The 21537-nt window shown below is 36.1% G+C and overlaps 1 protein-coding gene across 1 annotated transcript in view; it reads left to right on the top strand.

Moving 5' to 3' along the window:
* VPS13A (Vacuolar protein sorting-associated protein 13A) overlaps nt 1–21537 on the top strand; it is a gene marked incomplete at its 5' end in the record, with an annotated part of 134599 nt that overhangs the window by 11280 nt on the left and 101782 nt on the right. Inside the window, 8 exons of the mRNA XM_051219127.1 lie at nt 1134–1414; nt 3089–3206; nt 4609–4756; nt 6532–6789; nt 9400–9483; nt 13440–13571; nt 19556–19768; nt 21232–21526. Of these exons, the coding sequence (XP_051067354.1) occupies nt 1134–1414; nt 3089–3206; nt 4609–4756; nt 6532–6789; nt 9400–9483; nt 13440–13571; nt 19556–19768; nt 21232–21526 (1529 nt within the window). The remainder of the gene's footprint in view (nt 1–1133; nt 1415–3088; nt 3207–4608; nt 4757–6531; nt 6790–9399; nt 9484–13439; nt 13572–19555; nt 19769–21231; nt 21527–21537) is intronic.

Consider the following 21537-nt stretch of genomic DNA (forward strand, 5'->3'; position numbering starts at 1 on the left):
TTGTTTCATTGTAACAAAATCTCCGTGTTAAAGTTTTTAAATTTTGTATCAAGTGAAATAGTAGCGAAATTGTTTATTCAATGTGTAACATTGTGTTATATAATTAGATTATCGGACTGCCAGGTGTTGTCCAAAGCATATCAACTAATTACTTTGTTAGACGATTCATTAAGGGATTTTATGGATCTGTGATTATTTCTGAGACATGAAAAACATATATCCTGTTCATTAAGTACTAACTATATATATATATATATATATATATATATATATATATATATATATATATATATAATGATGTTAATAATACAATATATGTGATGTAATTAGTAATTAACGTGAATTTTTCTCAGCTAGGTGCCTTGGTTATCGCTTATTTGATAACAATTTGGTTTTATTTATAGTCTCTTTATTATCACTTACACTTTTAATCCCTTCCCTTTTTATGATTTCACCTTTAACATATGAATCTAAGCTGTTATGTTAAATTTTTTGTTCCCTATTGTTTCTTATGTCGTTCCGAGCCAAACTTCACTGATTATGGTGTGTAATAAAAATCTTGCAGCTGGTAATAAGCCTTAAAGTATAGTGAATTCATGTCATTGTGCAAATCTTGTTCTCTTAATTTAAATTAATCAAAGGATCATGATGTATGAAATTCACGTACTGCTTCAGAAATAAGTGTCAATCACATGTATTGTTATGTCTGAACTTGATGGTTGAAGAACACTTCTGTTTATTTTATTGAGATCACGAATCGATCTAAGTTAGAGAACGATCAAAAACATGAAAACACTGAACGGCCGTTTCGTCTTAGTATAGGACTGCTCACATGGATATACAACTCAAAACCTTTGGTCTCGCGCATGAGCATTTAAACTTTAGACCAATAAACCCTCATTGTGTATAAGCCTAACTAATCAGTCTGCGATATTGCATGACCATCTTCCATTGTCTTTGGTGAATAGTATACTCTACTGGTCACGGCTTCCCCTGATTTGTGTTTATGTTTTTTAATTATTGAAGGAGTTAGTTAACAGTTAATACAGTTGCTAGTACAGTCTTCTATTCACCTGGTATTTGTTTTTCAATTTACTAATGTGTACGTAATTTTTAACTTTTACTATTTACAGTGATTGCCGTCTGTTGTTGGTAGATCTTGGAAGTTTTACGGTTAATTCAAGTCGTACATCAGTTCCACCAGTGTGCAAAACAGTACGAGATCAGGCTTCATCAAATGATAAAAATAAAAATGATTCTACCGGAAAAACTGATGCAAAAGAATCCATTTCGAAGATTTCTGGTCAATTGAAACATAAGTCTGGAAAACTAACATTTGATGAATTAAAAGATGAGGCCTATGATAAATTTAACATTAATTTATCATCAGTTCAGGTTATAATGGTTAATGAAGGTAAGCTGTGTAGTGGGTTTTCGGGTTTTAATAAAGTTTCAGGTAACAATTACGTTCTTGCTAGCAGAATGATTTTAGTCTATGGTTTGGTCAGTATGGACTACTTATATCATATATGGTTTACTTTCTTAACCTTATCAACTGCTACTATGAGTGGACCGTCGTAATTATCCTCTTGGATAATTCAACAAGTAAGATTCCAAAGATAAATATGGGAAGATGAAATGAGAAATCTGTAGATCACCGAATCTCCATTCATCGAATTTGATTTCTATGGGTGCGATAGAAGCTATTCAGCATCCAAATATTTTAATGATTGTACTAATATGGAAATAACAAGCCGTGGACAATTGAGACTGTAAGGAGCTAACCATCAAAGTTGTTGTCTGAATAAGACTATCTTGTGGTACAGTAAGGATTTGGAAAGCTCACTTATACATGAAGTGGAATATACGTGTCCGAACCCTATCTGCAGATGGTGATTCACAGTCTCATTAACTAATCTTTGGCTAGTACTCTATGCCTAACTTCAATACTGTTCATTCGGTTATTTCGTGGTACTCGACCAATTCTTTAGAGGCCTATGACAAAGTATTTGCAACATATGTTTGTGCTTCACTTTCATAGATTGTTTCACACCCGTAGATAAATACAAAGAGGGCACTGTACACTATGCACGCCCGTTTGTTGGTAAACAAAAATCTTGTCTGCACAATTGACACAAGCCGCCAAAAATTAAGCGAGCTTTATAAATTTGTGCAAACGACATTTGGATCATTTCAGTTATTCCACAATCAATATTCCCTAATTTCAAAGGTTACGCTTCACAACTGTAACATTACCGAACAGACCGCTGTTCATTACAAAACTCCTTTAGAATACATTTAGAAACTGTACGTCACAAGTAATATGAATTGGCCGATTGTTTCACAAATTATCATCTTTTTTTCAAGATTGTAGATAAAATAAGTTAGTTCTATTTTTAGAAATATTAGAATCCTTTTGGAACAACGTTTATTTATTTATTTGAACAGATAAATATTGGTACAAAGGGGCACCGAATACATATGCTCCACACAAGTCACTTGATTTGTGTGTGGGATATGATACTGCCTGGGTGCTCAGGCCGAAGCCGGCTGTTTCCTTAGGAGAACACACCCTGAGCTTTTGACCTAAAGGTCTAATCCATAAGGCAGTGGAGCAACGTTAGGAGATGCAGTCTCATGATGCCGGTGACCAGCGATTGGTTCATATTTCATTTGTTTCTTCAGGATCCTGTAGTCCATGTACACCATTGGTTTTGGTTCAGGGTTTTTTCAACTTTCTTAGGTGGACCCTCCGTACCCACCACCAACCCGGTTAAAGCGTCGGACATTCGCTTTTCATCCTTTCAATTTCGTAAACACCTTGTCATGAGAAGGCAGTGAGTAGGACTTCCCTGTAAGTGGCTGTATACGCGTGGCCATGTGAGAGCGTTTCGAGAGTGAGATCTGACTGTCCCCACCCTCGGTCGTACCAGGGCATTTGGGGGCTAAAAATAATTGTTTCAATGTTTAATCGTACGTAATAAAATGCCAGAGGACACGATTGTTTTAGTAAATAATATAAAATTTATTTTTATCTCTAAAACGTTTGTTATTATGTATGTTTTTCTTTTTCAAAAAAAAACCCAAGGCGATGATTGGAGAGTTTTACGGAAAATGAATAAATCATCAAATCATATATTAAAACCTTTAGCTTTGAGTTGTACACTGAAACGGTGTTTACTACGAAACGATGTGAATTTACCAAGGTAAATAATCATAATATCAATAATTGCTTAGAATTGTTTATCCGCTTTCTGTCACTAATCACTTTACAATTCAGTTGTGTATTTATTCGTTTAGATATCAGTTTTTTTTCCAATTTATTGTTCAATTTAGTTGAGCTGAAAAGCTTTTAGAGGTAAGGTAAACATGATGGTGGCTTCCTCCCTTTTGTTAAGTAAATGTTTTGATTCTGTGAGGCCACGTTCAATTTTCACTGGTTCATCTAACATTAATCTTTTTTTTTCTGCCTTACAAAAAATATAATCATCATGTGATACAAATGTTTCTGAGCCACTTTCGAGGCAAGGTATGTGTTGTTTACTACAAATATGTTCAGATCGTAGTATTAAATCCCATTCACCATATATAGGTGTATTTGTCAGATAATGAGTAGTACTTATTCTGCCAAGATTGTTTCCACTTGTGAACTTTTTGTACTTCAGTAGATGGAACGAAGTTTAAATGATTGATCTGACGTCTAAAGTCAAGTGTTTTGATTGATAACATTGTTAATTGTTTATTTAAATCTACTATCTATAATAGTTCATTACCGACTATCGGTTATTAAATAGTTACAATAATTTTACATAACACATAATTAGTCCTTCAAGACTAAAAGAAAAACATCTGCTATCATGCTTCCTTTTACTTACCTACTTACATCTTCTACTCCTCGTAGAGTATAGGCCGTCGACCAGGATTCTCTGCCTGGGCTCCTTCCCACTTGTTCTCATGTGGTGTTTATTATTTTGATATCTTCCTCCAGTCTCCGGCGCTATGTGTTCTTTGGTCTGTTTCATTTCATTTTCTCTTTAGGATTCCGGGTTAGGGCCTGCCTCGTGATGCAGTTTGGTGATTTTCGCGATGTATGTCTTATCCACCTTCAGCGTCTTTTGCTAATTTTTGTTTGTTCTTTGCCACAGTTGTTGCTGATGATATCCGGCCAACGGATCTGAAGTGTCTTACGTAGGCAGTTGTTTATAAATACCTGTACATTTTTGGTGACAGCTGTAGTTCTCCAGGTTTCAGCTCTGTACAGTAGGACTGTGTTGACGTTCATATTGAAGATTCTAACTTTGATATTAGTTGACAGTTGTTTTAAGTTCCATATGTTCTTCAGTCCACGTGAGGGACGAAAAATCCTGGGTTAGATTCCCGCGTGCAAAGTCGTGGATGCTCACTGCTGAGTAGTCCCGTACTAGAACGAAATAGTCGTCAATTACTTTCATGTGTTCAATGATGGTCTAACTGAAATCGGTTCACGGTTTCAATGAAATTAACATAAAACTTATGTCATTATTCCAAATTTCTCCGTTTGAATTATTTCCATACCAATGTTTCTTATCTTCACATTTTGTTTGTAATTTCAAAAATCTTCATTTTTAGAGTTATTGTTGATGGTTGTCTACCGGTATTCAGCGTAGATTTCACGGATGCAGTTTTAAAATCATTATACGAATTGATTGTAAATGTTCCATTTCCAGAAGCAGATAAAAGTCTTACTACACCCGCAAATCCTGATGAATTATTAAAAGTAAGCTTATTAGTTTTCATATGGTTTTAGTTAAAATATACTTATTTGGTATATCATGTTATATTTTTCACTGATAACTTAGTATGTTTATTAAGAACTCCGAATGTAGATATATGCATGTGGACTATGGACATAGTACGAAATTGTTATTACTCAAAGATGTTTTATAACTAAACTTTAAGGATTATCATTTAGTTTGGCGGTACACTTTCTTATTTTACTAAATGGTTTGCAGAAATGAAATTTATGTTTCTGATAAATGTGATTAATAATACTACTACAGTTTGTGAATGTTTATTTGGTTTGTGTTACCCATTTATGCATAGCCTTGTTTACGAGCTAGGCTTTGTATTGGTAGAGGAATTTACTTTTGCTGAAATATAACATCTCAGTGGTTAAGGAAGTCGACTTTTAACCGTTAACCCGCGGGTTTCAAACACCGCCACATCAACGGCGGTTTTAACAGACAGGTAGTATCACTAGGTTTTACATAAATAAGAGTGTGGTTCTATACCAACTACATCAAACCGCACTTGGTAAATGAGTTACATTTTTATTAATGTTATTACATATCAAGATCGACTAAGGTGGATGGGATTTGCGATGCTCATGATCAAATACCGCCTAATTTGACGTCTAAAACTGGAGTAGAATTAGAGTGTATGGGAGAGGCCATATCAAGACGTAGCGTTAGCCCATGATTGACTGATGATCTGAGGCATGTTGTTAGGTATAGTCTGCTTGCCTGAAGTACACACAATAACCCTGATCAATCATTAGAGACGTTGGGTGACATAACTCATATTCGGTTACGGCACTGCTAATTCATTCACTCTTTATTTTGCTGCAGTTTTTAAGTCTCAGTATCCTTTTAACATACGCAACTGTTCATTTTGTCTTGTCGAGCCATATTTGAATATTTAGCGTCACTCACTGTCTTTGTTACTGTGATCATTTAGACTTGTGTTTGTCTACCTTGTTGATTTCACTTTGTCCCGCTAATTTGGGATGTTAACGTAAGTTAACACATATTTATGTCAGACTCTGCGTTGACTATGATTGATTGATTAACTGACTGACAGATCATGAAAGTTATACATATTTATTGACATACTATATTATTTCTTTCTTACTCAGATGATATTCATTACATACTTTGCGTGAAAATTCAATATTTACTGCTTATAATTCTATTGAAAGTTGCCGCTAGTCATGTATAAAAAAAATAGAGTATAGTCTACTGTTAGTTGTTTTAAAACAAATCTTGAGTTTGGATTGACTGTACTCAATAGAGTAATCCATCACAAATCTTATTCTAAAAGTATTCTGCTTGGACGTTAAAGACATTTTTATCTATCTGTACTAGTTGTTTTATGCTTTTCTCCCTCCATTAATTCTGTTGTCCATCATTTATAGAAATAAATGACAAGGTTAACAGTTATTCTCTAACTGATCAATCAACTTAACTGTAATCCATCATTTGATAGGTGTCGAATTAAAATATATTCATTCCAGACCTCTTGAATTGACCTCTATTGACTGATTTATTGATGAAGTTAAAATATATCAGACTTAAAGTTCTCAGGTATTTTTTGTTTTTATGAATACCATATTGTCTTTTTGTTGTAGTAACTTTATTTTGTTACCAATTTGTACCAAGATATTTTACATGCGTAAGCTTAACCGATTTCAAATCATGATAATCTACAATGATAATGTTGTATTCTGTTACTTTCTTCTCGTACCACCTCCGCACGAAATAAATAACAATGCAGGATGTTGTAGTTTTGCCTAATTCAATAATGCCTGGATCTGTACTAGCCACTAGAGATTTGCTTAGAGTTACGCGTCAACTTAGTCGAAACGATAGTGATTCTACTTTGAGCAGTTGGGCGTCAGATACTGCGGATGATGATTTACGTGAAGAAAGTGAACACGTTAGAATCAGTCAACAATCAAAACTAGAAAATTATACTTCTAATGTAAATGATGATCTTCACGGTAGTCAGCTTATGGATAAAAACAAGTCTAAAGTAAGTTGTAATATTTATTGTAGTTGATTATTTCAATTCTCCTTAACAATTTCTCTTATATTCATTGCATATTTAAATGTTAACTCGATCCAATCAAATTTAAAAGAATTTTAAGTAGATTTCACTTTTAAATAAGTACTTTATTTATTGTGAAATCGTGAAGTTTCTTAATTTACCAACCTTTAGCGACTTGAAAACTACGTAGTATAACAATTTACATCTACCAAAAACAAGTGGTTATTACTTGAGTACAAGATTGTCATTCAACTGTTATCTTATTTTCGCATGGTTTATCATCATTCACGATGACACCACGTGCATTCATTCTTTACAATGAATTGATCAATCACTGATTGTGGTGAACAATGTCATATATAATTGAAGTCCTTCTTAGTGTTGGCCGAATTCTGCCGACCAAATTGCAATATCTCCTTTAAATGCTATGTTTCTAAACTCGTCATAAGATTTTCTAGATTGTTTCACTAAAATCTATATTCTCTTTTTGAATTGTATCTTCAGTGTCGAATGTTCTCTACTGCCATTTATACTGTCGCTACCCTCCTTGACAACTTCATCTTGTTATGCTAATGGAATATATCAATTTGAAATTAGTTATATATGTGTCAGGTTCTACTTGGAGTTCGATTGACTTTATTCCGAAGCTTATAGTAAGGTCTTATCATTAGGGATAAAACCATTAATAAATATTTTGATATTTGTGATTCACTGTGTTGATTCCAATACAGCTAAAATATTACATAAGTCATATTCCTTTGCGCTATTGCAGTATCATTCCGTTTAGTTAGAATTCCTAATGAATAATTTTTTTCTTGAACAAGTGGTGCGAATTTCTTTTTTGATGAATATTTCCACAAAACCTCCCAAAAAGTCTCATGAGCAATATCTGGATGATGTTTTCTGGGATTTTTCATCCCCCTTTGTTATCTCCTTCGTCTCAACTTTGATGTTACAGACAATACACTCTTTTTCTTTCATAAAGCATTGGAGCCATCTAAATAGCCAGTGAACTTATGATAATGCTACAGGACAGTTGTTTTCTTTTGATCTGGGATTCATTAGTTGTGTTTTTATACCCTCAATCCTACAAATGATCGAATAAGGAAACCTTGTTGTTTTTACAGCGAACTTGATGCATTTCAATAGTGGGGTCTGTAATTACTGGTCAGTTTCAGTTGTGTTATAACTCTCGGTTTTCCACGTCTACACGAATGGGACGTTAATTTGCCTTAGATGAATATCTATTACTAGACTTCCTCCCAGAGTCTATTCTACAGGACTTCAACACAACTCAGATCAAGAACATATGATTAGCCTGACTAGGACGTAGGTATATTTCTACACCAAAACCGGTAACAATTCGTCAAAAATCATAGTAATAAGGATAAGAGAATGTATAACTCATCAAACGCCTGTCAGACTATTTACAATTCTGACTAAGCAAACAACCAATCATTATCATCATCGCTCACAAATCAAGTTGGTTTATACTATTACATAACTGTTATGTAATAGTTTGAATCAACTAGTTACGGATGGTCAAACCAAAACATGGCATCGGTCCTTGAAGTCACTAACCTCTAGTCCTATATGCTTGAATGCTATTACGAGTTCATCTTACTCGGTAGACGGAACGAAGGTCAAAGATACAGTGACACGATAGGCTATTCTAATCCATTGTCCTCGGCCTTGCCAACTAGATCAAGAAGTCTTGATGAGGCGTAGTGAATGTATTCTACAAGCACCCAGAAAATACGAGGTCACTAAGCACACAAATGAAGCTTATTTATACAATGATAGAAACGCCTTTGGGAGATCCACAGAATAGCGTACTAAAATAATCCGTCGACCAATGACAGTCAGGGATTTCCGAGTGGGAAATGTATGCTGTAGGCCAACTAAGCGTCTGTTGGCGCGAAAACATAAAATTCAAATTTTCAGAATAAAATTACAAAATTAGGACCTTTTCCAAGTGAGTTCTGGGGATCTAACGTCCTCAAAATGGTCTGAATCATATTGATAGATGCAGACTACTTGATTGTGGTCCGCGCGACTCTCGGAACCAACAGTTGGAGACTCTGCGTGACACAGCCCGGAATCGATCACAATGGCGTAGGTGTATACACTCTCTGTCTTCCCTTAAACTGTGAGATTAAAATCGCTTCATGCCTTTCTTTCTACGAACTAATACTTTCTTCCTGTACTATATCCTTATTGCAATCTTTCTTTTATATATTATCACCACCGAATTAACTACTTCTATGAATCCGGTGTTCATCTTGTTGTGCTAATGATGTGTGGCAACTTTGATCGATGCATATATATATATATATATATATATATATATATATATATATATATTTATATATACCTGGTCCTACATTGTAGCTGGTTGACTGACTAACATAACTGTTGTCTATTATCATCAGTAGGTAGGTATTCACTTCAGATAGTTTCAAATACACTTAAATACACAATAGACATTTTCTATTATTCATAATTAATCATTCTAATATTACACATGTATTATTAATACATTTACATTTTATTATTAATTTTTTTTTAAAAAACACAACAACAACAACTATCTAGGCTATAGGTCAACGTGATCAATCTAATTTACGTCGTAAACGAGCAAAATTAATTGATTTAAAATTAGATTTTGTTATACGTAAAGTAAGTGTTACATATATAGATATTAGTAACTAGTTTATTGTTGCCACCCCCCTTTTTATCATTTTGTGTGTTTGTTTTTTTTTATGTATGAAATGTATTTTGTTGATTTTTTGTCCATTGATATGTGTGTGTTTTGTGTTTACAGTTACTGCCTATTTAGTAAAATTGTTTTCATTTCAACACTTATTTTCGTCTTAGTTATTATTATATTGTTGTTTTTTAATGGAAAAACAATCATGTGTTCCATTAAATATTAACCAAGAGATCATTATTAAATTAAATTAATTTATCAATATCAGTTATTTTAAATAGGATCTGTCAATTGACATAGATCAGTCTTGAATGAAACATTTTGCATTTGAAGTGAGAGAAAGAAAAAGAGAGAGAGAGAGAGAAAACACGTTGTAAACATTTTTACATTGTTCTTGAAAACGTTCAGAAATCTGTGTGTTTCAAGCGTCTTCGCTGAACAGAACTATGTACTCTTTGAATAAGAACTTTCGTCTAAATTTGAACGAATAATTTCACAATATTTGGGCGCCGAGTTAATGTGAGACATTAAAAAGAAGAATATATTTGTAAAATCTCAGCGAATCAATTTCAAGTAAATCCAACGTTTCGCCTGGCAATCTGGTCCAAGCTTTTTCAAGGAAAATATAATCAAACAACAAAATTATCGAATATAAATAGGTACAAGGTTCTTCGGTTTACTGTATACTGAATAAGTCAACGTGAAGGATTTCTTTATAAATAGGTATTTGTATTAATGTGTAAGAGACATGTTTATATGAAAATAATAAAGGTCAAACAATTAAAAGTTCATTTGAAAATAACCAAGGGGAGAGAAAGAATAAGAAAAATTGTCGTGTTATCCTAGGCCATAGAATGACTTAAGGATTACAAGGTAAATTCAAGGTTATGACAAATTGTTTTTGTACACATAAGAACAAGGTATGTGTTATGGAACCAAAAAGTGTTAAGACAACAGAATGTGTTTATACGCAAGTGATGTGAGAAGAAATTTCATTCAACTAAATATTGACTACGGTCTGTGTATATTAAGAAAACAGATCATTTTTATATATGAAATGAATCAAAAATGCCACAGCCTGCTTTAAATGAAGATAAATAAGATAAGTAAACAAAATAAAAAAGGAATGTATATGTAATTGAAAGTGTGTGTTATTTTTAATGTTCCAGTCAATTGTTTAACATATTCAGATAAGATAACGGATCTGAATCATTGAACGTATTATCTATTAGTTAGTTACTATGGCATAGATATATCAAATTGCAAAAAAGAGATCAGGTTTACTTATTAATTACTAGTTGCTATGGGACAGCTAGTTGTATTCCATCTCTCCTATTAATATTGTTTGAATTAGCCCATATATGTCGGGGTTCGGCTGTTAGTCGTTCTTTGTAAGAATTAAATCCTTTTTGAATGATTCTCGTCCCATTGAAATCAACTGTATGACCCGATTCAATCGAGTGTTATGCTATCGCTGATCTGTTCTCAAGATTCAGATCCGTTATCTTATCTGAATATGTTAAACAATTGACTGGAACATTAAAAATAACACACACTTTCAATTACATATACATTCCTTTTTTATTTTGTTTACTTATCTTATTTATCTTCATTTAAAGCAGGCTGTGGCATTTTTGATTCATTTCATATATAAAAATGATCTGTTTTCTTAATATACACAGACCGTAGTCAATATTTAGTTGAATGAAATTTCTTCTCACATCACTTGCGTATAAACACATTCTGTTGTCTTAACACTTTTTGGTTCCATAACACATACCTTGTTCTTATGTGTACAAAAACAATTTGTCATAACCTTGAATTTACCTTGTAATCCTTAAGTCATTCTATGGCCTAGGATAACACGACAATTTTTCTTATTCTTTCTCTCCCCTTGGTTATTTTCAAATGAACTTTTAATTGTTTGACCTTTATTATTTTCATATAAACATGTCTCTTACACATTAATACAAACACCTATTTATAAAGAAATCCTTCACGTTGACTTATTCAGTATACAGTAAACCGAAGAACCTTGTACCTATTTATATTCGATAATTTTGTTGTTTGATTATATTTTCCTTGAAAAAGCTTGGACCAGATTGCCAGGCGAAACGTTGGATTTATAAGAAAAAAATTTAAGTAGAAGTAGAGTTAGGTAAGATTGTATGAGTTATACGTCTTAAATCTATAACTACAGCAAAAGTTAATAATTGTGGAAAGTAGAAAACCTAGACAGATACACATTCATTCCAAACTGTATGTTTTCTTTATTTGGCTGACGGAATTTCTAATCGCTATGTTTTATCATGCTTCAGAAAGAAAAGTTTTTTGTGATAATTAATTTTGTTCTTTACCTTTGAGAGTATTCTATAAAAAACCTATCTGAAAGTAAAGTGCTAACAACGACACCATATCTGTGTCACCTATTGTTTGGTTATAACAAAAGAATGTATATCTGTAGTTTATTGTTCACTGAATGGTGACCTCCAATGTCATGTATGTAAATGTATCTCAATCCTACAAATGGCCTGCCACGGATTGATTAACTGGGTGGTAGTTTTTCTAATCGTGAAGCTAGGTGATATGGAATCAAATCGATGAGTGTCAAATAACATAAAACCTTGATCCAGGGTTTCCTGTCAACTACTTCCAACCACCAACTTACACATAAGAATGTTGTATATATCTGTCTGAATTTATAATCGACCGACTAAACTGATATTTAGTGTTAGCGAATGGTCAGTTTACTGACTTGATACACCCAAAATATAGTTTTATATCTCCAATTTCTAGTCATAAGCTATGACTTGTGGTGTTCAACCGTATCAGGCGTCAGGTAAATATCACTTATTACAGTTTACGACGGTCGTTCAATGAATGAAGATATGACTGCAAACTAGGGGTTAACAGCTCAGTGGTTTGATTTTTTAACTAGCGTTACGAGGCCTAAATTTCTTGGGTCCGTCTTTGGCGGTGTTATGACTGCTCACCAACGGGGATTCCTATATTAAGAGGAAACAGTTGCCCGATGCTTCCTGTTTCTCAATGACTGACTAAAGTTAATCTGTAACGTAAAACTACGAGATCCAGCTATGACTTCCCTTACTACAAAAGATCGAAAGTGAATGTATGTCAGAAGACGGGACAACTGATTATCAAAGACTTATTATTTTCTAGTAAAATGACACACATACCAAATCGTTAAAATTAAAATAAACACAATTAAAAAATTTCACAGATTGAAATCATGAGTCAGTTGAAGCTAGACCACCATTGAAAACCTGGAAGCACTGGACGGCCGTTTCGTCCTGGTATGGGACTCCTCAGCAGTGCGCATCCACGATCCCGTTACCAGTGGAGTTCAACCAGGTCTGTTGTGAGATAGGAACTTACTGAAGACAATGGTGTACGGTGGCGCAACTTCGTGGATTGGTTGAAGTTAGACATTAACACCGTTGGATGCCGGCTCAGTGGTCTAGTGGCTAAGTGCTCGCGCGCGAAGCCAGTAGGTCCTGGGTTCGAGCCCCGCGTGGTGCGGGATCGTGGATGCGCACTGCTGAGGAGTCCCATACCAGGACGAAACGGCCGTCCAGTGCTTCCAGGTTTTCAATGGTGGTCTAGCTTCAACTGACTCATGATTTCAATCTGTGAAATTTCTAAAATCTCCACAAAACCCATTCTGACAATTAAAAAACATATAAAACCATGTCTTGGTCGGATACAGGTTTCATTGGCCATTTATCATCAGCCAATAAGATTGAGATCTGACAGTATCAAGCTTACTTTTAATTCCTCTCGAAATTAAAATGTACATTTCCAATCAAACATATCGTCATATATTACGATTCATATTTCTTTTTCATTATGGTCGCTAAAAAAGTAAATTTTTATTTGTTGTCTTCTCATATCTTTTATACAACAGATTGAAATTCAGGTACTGGAACGTCAGTTAAACTCGCAAGATAAAAATATTGAAGATCGTTTAATTTTATCTTTCAATATTCATGAAGTTGGTACCAGTTTGATTAAACGACGTTGGACACAAGAAATTCAGGTATATTATTTTGGTTAGTAATTTTTTCTGTTTTGACTATTTATTTCCTGATGTAGAGATGGGACGGAGCAAAGTCAACATTTGTACACTATTTTTCAGTTGACCCTGCATGCTGCTCTCCATATAATTCAATCAGCCTTAGTGAACAGATTTTATTATATTGATTAGGTTTGGAACATGTGAACCAATGCATTCCGACTTAATGGTATAAAAGTATCATAATTAAATATTCTGGTCTTAATCCCACATGAAATCATAGACGTCCTCTGACTAAAAGTATGGAACTACAAAATGGGAACAGTTGTTTAATTTTTTTTTCAAGGTTCTGTTGCCGATATCATTTGATGCTAAAAACTATCTTATCAATGAATTGGGTTCAGAATATGATACTAATTACAGTACAATTAACTTATTTACCAGTTACCAATTTGCATACTTTGAGCCACATTGTAAGTGTAAGAACTTAAAGATTTCCCAAACTAATATAGGTGGAGCAGAGTTTGAACTTGCGGATCGGTGACTGAAAGTTAGTCAAATGCCCTAACCACTTAGCCACTGCTAATAACAACAATGTAGCTCGTTTAGTGTAGATTTATCCACCGGACTTTGAATTACACATTATCTTTATGAAGTGGACTGGTGATATCACTTATATAAGCAAACCGAAATAGGGGTACCATGGTTTTAACCTGTTACTCACTGGTTAAACTCTGAGTACGTGACCTAGAATGTGCTGCGCAGGTGGTCAAGTTTAATAAAAAATAGTTAATTTTTCTTTGATAAAACAATTCAGTGTACTTATGCTTATAGATTCATGAATACCTTTTTAATCCAGTTATGTTTGGATGTGACATATAGTGTATGGATTTTGATGGTAAATTAATAGCAGCAAAACATTCAGTAGAAAAGCAGATATGCATGTCATACATATGAAAAATTCGTATAGGCAAAAGGGGTGAGTAATTTATTGCTGATTAAATAGAATTGATCGGTAAAAATAAATGTACTTCGCCCTGAATTACCACAGTACAGTAACATAATGGAGTGAAATTAATTAGGTACACAGAGCAAACGAGTTGGAATTATAGTAGGGTGTTTGATTTTCAAGAATGAGATTGTTCTTAAACACTTAATCCCTTTAATGTGATATATTTATACTTTATTCTTATTGAAGATATCCTTCCAATTAACTGCTTGGATATCTATCAAGTAGTAGGTGAATTGATGAAGTGTTTTTTCTTTCATAAATATCAATCCCAAGGTTGGACTTGATAGTTTCGAATAAATTGAGCATCCAATAGAAAGTCAATAATAAATATATTTTGCCGATATCCCAATGAGTAGAAAATTGTGTTTCTGACGTTTCGTGTAAGTCACCTCATCAGAGTAAATAAATCACCGAAATAACTAAACACAAGTTTAAACAGCAAAAAAGAAACAAGACAGAATATTTTCAGTACAATCGAAATCATAAGAGGTCTGAACACATCAATGTCAAGTTATTCTTGCTCAATGTGTTTCGTACGACATATCACTATTAATTTGTGCGTCAGAAAGTGCATACACCTGTAATCTGAAGTGGAGAGGTTGAGATTGAACGTGTGCGTGTGAACTGAACTTATCGTCAGTACCACGTTTTTTAATCTAAACATCAACTTATCTTAACTTCAATCCATATCGGGTGTGAGACAGTTGTCTATTGCAGGCAATGGACTAGAGTTGCACAATATTGGCGATTGATTGAAGTTAGACATTAACACTGTTTGATACCAGCTTAGTCCCGATCGAAGCTGCTACCTTGACGCGGTGGTCGGGCTTGCCTATCGTGATGACCCAACCGAGCTATATTGGCTGGAACATATGTTCCTGCAGGTTCTACCATGCCAGGCAGGTCGATTGGTGAACGGTAAGACTAAAAGCAGCAACTCAAGGTCTGAGGGCGAAGTCGTACTGCTGACTGTAGAGGGGTGTGACAGCAGTAAGGTGTTTCCCTCGGACAACCAGCATGACAGCGATGCTACCTTCCCACACGGAGGGGTGGGGTTAGAAAAGGTCGACCCTAAAAATGTCACACCTCACCTTACCTCACGGGTTTCCGTCTCCGGCGGTAAGGCCCTTTGAAGAATGGAGCTAACACGTCAAAAACCTTCCACAAAAAGGCCGTGCGCGACCGGCCTCAAGCAGTTGTCCCTTGGGCTCTGCGGTCACGCTCCCAGGTCGTCAAGACCAACACTAATCCAATTTCATTTTCAGGTTCCTCAAGAAATACCCTTCCACGGTGTGGGCAGCCGGGAAGTGATATCAGCCCTCATACCCGTAACAGCACAAGAGACCAAGGTGGTCACATTCATATCCTTCCTATACCTTCTAATACCTCTCTTATCTCCCCGACTAACCCTCCTCACGTCTCTTTATCACCTCGCACCGCTAGGGCAAACGATTCGAGTACGTGGAACGCCATTCCTGGTCTCCTGAAACTACGCTCTAAACTACACGTAAAAGCTTTTAACGTACGAACACTTTGCCAAATAGGACAGCAGGCTTCCTTAGCTAAAACTTTAGAATCTCGCGCCATCGGTGTGTGCTGCGTCTCCGAAACGCGCATACAGGATCCAAGTAGCGTCATTCATTTGACCTCACCATGCCAAAATAAAGAACCGACTCGATTTACGCTTCGTGTATCTGGAAGCTCTGATTCTGCTTCCCGTGGCCTCGCCGGCGTAGGTATAGCATTGAGTCCTAGGGCAGAACTAGCTCTCTTAGAGTGGATCCCAGTAGACAGTCGTTTGTGCGCTGTCCGACTGAACGGAACAGTAAGGATCCGAAAAGATAGGGACACTCGTCGTTTCTCTTCGTCGTCTCTGCCTATTCTCCCACTGACTGCAGCGCAGATGATGTAAAAGATGAGTTCTACAGAAAGCTTTCGGACCTTCTCCGAAAAGCTAAGCGCTCGGATGTAGTAATAGTGGCTGGTGACTTTAATGCTCAAGTAGGTAAACTAAGCGACGGGGAAAGACACCTAGGTGGATCTTATGGTGTCGTGGCTCAGAGAACAGATAATGGCGACCGTCTGTTGCAGCTATGCTCAGATAACCGCCTGTTCCTTGCAAATACTAACTTCACGCATAAGGAAAAACATCTTTTAACATGGAGACCCCCTAATTCGTCCCAACGTTGGACCCAAATAGATCACATCGCTATCATCCACCAATGGAGGGGCTCGATAGAAGACTGTCGCTCATTCTGGAGCACATGCCTAGATTCAGATCATGCTCTAGTGCGAGCGCGTATTTGCTTGCGTCTTACTGGACGTAGGAAAGACGCTGCAAGGAAACCTCTTAGGGGCCTACTTAATGATAGTCAAGCTAAGAGTATATTTCAGGAACAACTAGGAAAACAGTTAGGCAGCCATGTATGTGATGCCCACCCTGAGGCAGCATGGAATGATATCCGAAAAGCTGTGGAAACAGCAGTGATATCTGCTAGTACGGTAACTACTAAGGTTAGGGAGCAACACTGGATCTCAGCAGCATCTATCTCACTGATAGATGCTCGGAAACTCATTCCACCTGGCTCTGAACATAATGAAGAACGGAGTCAGCTTAAGCGCAAGCTGACAAGAAGTCTACGCAATGATCGTGAACAGTGGTGGGTAGCGAAAGCAAGAGAGATGGAAAAGGCAGCGGCAATAGGTAATAGCAGACAATTGTTCAGACTCGTTAAGGAAACTGGAATTAGGAACCCGACCGTTAGCGAAACAATCTCAGAGAAAGATGGACATATTATTCATTCTCAATCCAGGAGATTGGATCGATGGGCAGAACACTTTAGAGATCAGTTCAACTGGCCTTCAGCCACAATTCGGTTTCCCACGATCTCTAGTCAACCTGAATGGCAAGTTAATGTAGGTCCTCCGTCCCTATACGAAGTTGAAAAAGCCATAGGAAATCTGAAACGAGGGAGAGCAGCAGGCCCTGACAGGTTTACTCCTGAGATTTTTAAGGATAGTGGTCCAGTATTAGCAATGAGATTAACCGAGGTCTTAGGTAGGATTTGGGAACTGGACGTAGTCCCATCTGACTGGTGTCAATCACTGATTGTGCCAGTCTATAAGAAAGGACAAAAGTCCTCTTGTGACAATCACAGAGGAATCAGTTTGACTAATATAGTGTCTAAAATATTAGCTTCAATAATACTTCGACGCCTAATCAAAGCTCGTGAAGAGCAGACTAGAGAAAACCAGGCCGGTTTTCGACCTTGACGTGGTTGTATAGATCAGATATCCACACTACGTCAGGTTCTAGAACACAGACACACATTCAGACGCCCCACAATGGTAGTATTTCTCGACCTTAAGGCAGCATTCGACTCTGTTGATCGTGAGGTTCTATGGCAGTGTTTGTCACTGAAAGGAGTACCAAAGAAGTACATTAACCTTATAAAGGCTCTCTACTCGAACACAACTGGTCAAATGAGAGCTTATAGCGAACTGTCATCAGAATTGATTACCTCAAGTGGTGTTCGTCAGGGCTGTCCACTCTCCCCATTCTTGTTCAACTTTGTGGTCGACGTACTTTCAGAGATAACACTTTCCTCATCTAAATTTACAGGGGTTGAACTTTTACCGGGAGGTTCACTTGTTGACTTAGAATATGCTGATGACATAGTTTTATTCGGCGAAGACGCTGACAAAACGCAGAGTCTTCTGACCACTCTAAGCAACAATGCAAGCATGTTCGGGATGCGATTCTCTCCCTCGAAATGCAAAATGTTGCTTCAGGATTGGGTTACATCGACACTCGAACTAATGATAGGGAGTGAAGTAATTGAGCGTGTCGATCGCTTCACTTATCTTGGAAGTCTCATCAGCCCTTGTGGTCTGGTGTGACGAAATCTCAGCACGGATACAGAAGGCTCGACTAGCTTTTGCCAACTGGCGTGATTTATGGCGTAGACAAGATATCCGTCTATCAACCAAAGGACGGGTTTACTGCGCAGCAGTTCGTTCCGTCCTACTTTATGGCAGTGAAACATGGCCGGTAAGATCAGAGGATGTTCGTAAGTTACTAGTATTTGATCATAGATATCTTCGAAACATTGCTCGTATATCCTGGGACCATCAAGTAAGTAACTCAGTTGTTAGGAAACGTGTACTACGTAAGGATGGCAAATCAGTCGACGAAGTAGTGAAACTTCACCAGTTGAGATGGCTGGGACATGTGTTACGTATGCCCAACCACTGACTGCCTCGACGTGCGATGTTTTCTGGTGCAGGAGTAGGTTGGAAGAAATGTAGGGGCGGCCAGACCAAAACATGGCACAAGTCCATGAAGTCACTGACAAGTGAACTGAGTCATGTTGGTAGGTGTAGACTACCTGGTTGGGGACCGCGAGATGATAGCAACCGATCGTTAGAGACCCTGAATGACATGGCTCAAAATCGTTTGCAATGGCTCAGGTGCATCCACTCTCTGTGTTCTCCCAAATTCTAATCTTCTGAATTCTTCATGTCCCTTTTTTTCCTCTTTCCAAATTTATTTCACTGGATTATACTCTTTAAATAACATCTCCAAACCCTAATCTTCCCGATTACTGCTTATACTCTTATTACCTCTACCACTACGGAATTTGACTCGACAACTGTATCTCTGTGCTAATGTTGTGTGGCAACTCGAACTGATGTACGTACGTACGAAGTTCTACGTTGTTACTGACTGACTGACTGACCAGCTTAGTGGTTCATAGGTTAAGCGTCCGTGCGTGAGGCCGGTCCTGGATTCGGTCCCCGCACCCTGAGTCGTGAATGAGAACATCTGTGGCATTCTATACTAGGATGAAACGGTTGTCCATTGCCTCCGGGCTTCCGATGGTGGTTCTATAATCTCTACAAATCCTCTATGATAATAATTATATTGATATTTGCTTGTCAAAACATTTTCGTCATGTCATCAGTTGTCTTTTTCTTCATAAATTTCACCTTTCAGGCTCATATTGGCACTTTATCAGTCGCTATTCCACAGTTTACTTATAGAGAAACAAATGAACCTGTCTATTTAGCACGTACACAACGTCATGAAGAAACAGGTCATCATTTATTAGCAGTTCAATTGATCATCGCAGAGAAAAATGCTCCTGATTTTGATACATACTATCAAAATACACGTCATCGTTTACAATGTGATTTCAAAGTGTTGGATGTAAGTAACCACAAACATACTGCACGGATGTAGTGAAGTATAAAGCATATCATCTTATGCGATTATCAGATTCAAATATCATAATTCATCCATGTTATTATCCATTGTATAACTTTTCTTGATATCCTGTAGTGTTGGTTTAGCATTTAGAGCGTCTAACTTGAGGGCGATTAATTCATAGTTTCGATCCACGCTTTACTTCAGTGGGGGTGCATGAATCTTAACGTGAGATATAAGTTAATAAAAATGTGTATTTTGTCGTCTCCGAGCGACTGTCATCATCTTAATAATAAAAAAATCAGAAATATTAAATGCAATTATTAATTAATTCAATACAACTCGTTTATCAAATATAGGCTTATGTATTTGGCTTTGAGACATATTCTTGTGTGTAATATGACCAGTGACACTACTTTACAGCAATTCCAACAACAGTAGGCGATTAGTGATTCGAAAGTGAAATTTAATAGTTAGAAACCGAATACAATAATCCCTAAGCTACTCCTACCACGGAACTGTAAAATGTTTTAGGGGATTGTGGTGTGATAGTTAAAGCTCAGTACTTTTGTCACCACTTGGTATCAAATTGGTCATTAAAATCAGCATTATATATGATTAATAATCCTGGGTTCAAACCTTAGTTTTCATGACGGGATTTAATTATCTGATTAGTATAATTAGCTTTTATATTTTAGGTGTGTAGTTCATAGTTTAGTGCATGAACCTACAATCTGTTCACGTTGTCCTGAAGGACAATAAAATCTGTCACCAAACTATCTAGCTCAGATTATACAACACAAAAAGTATCCATTTTAGTTGTAAATCTTCGTCATTTCGCCTATGATCTGTTTCGAAATCCATTGTTTTATTTTTGATTAGGGCTTACTTCTTAAGTTTCCTTACGTTATTGTAACTTTCTATTGTTGAAACCAGACTAATTTTGATTATTCTCATTCACATCACGTTAAGATGTATTTGATAATTTCTTGAGTCATGTTACAGATATCATTTACTGAATATTTCGTGGTGATTGAAAAGTAGTTTTTATTCTGTTTTCTGATTTTATTGGCACTTATAATACAAGAACGTAAGCCTGTATCATCAAGTGTCGCATTCTACATAGGCTTATGTTAGTAACTTTTCAGGGCAGATTAGTTGAAAGCCTTCCGATAGTAAGTGTACTTATTTCTGCTTGTCTATATTCACGTAATAATATTTACAGTGTACCATAGTGTAATGTTGTTTTAATTGTTAATTAGTAGACGTATTGTTTCCTAATCTCATATCGTGCTGTATAAGTTCCAACAAAAATTTACCAGTATTTCTATCATTAATAATCGTACTTACAGCTCACTATATTTTATATCAACCTGGATATACTGTCAATATATTATATTTTGATATTGTTAATGAACGATAATTATGATTCTATTTGGGATATTTTGTACAAATTTTGTGTTTAGGTATATGTTCATCAAAAAGCCACTCTATTATTAATGAATTATTTCAACAATCTACGTATATCATTATCTAAGCAATTAAAAGAAATTGAACATTCATCTGAAATTGAATGGGCTAGTAGTATTGGAGATACAGAAGGTTTAAAAAAAGCAAAACTACGCGAAAGATTAGAAAATGAAATGGAACAACAACTTCCTGGACGTTTAACTGCTGCAGATGCTGTAGGCAGTCATATTGCTCGTAAAACTGAACGTCGAAATATACGTTTGGAAGCCGCTTCTTTAGCACAGAAAACAGGTAGTCCTAAT

The sequence above is a fragment of the Schistosoma haematobium genome, chromosome 2 (assembly GCF_000699445.3).
Source record: "Schistosoma haematobium chromosome 2, whole genome shotgun sequence".
Taxonomy (NCBI): Eukaryota; Metazoa; Platyhelminthes; class Trematoda; order Strigeidida; family Schistosomatidae; genus Schistosoma; species Schistosoma haematobium.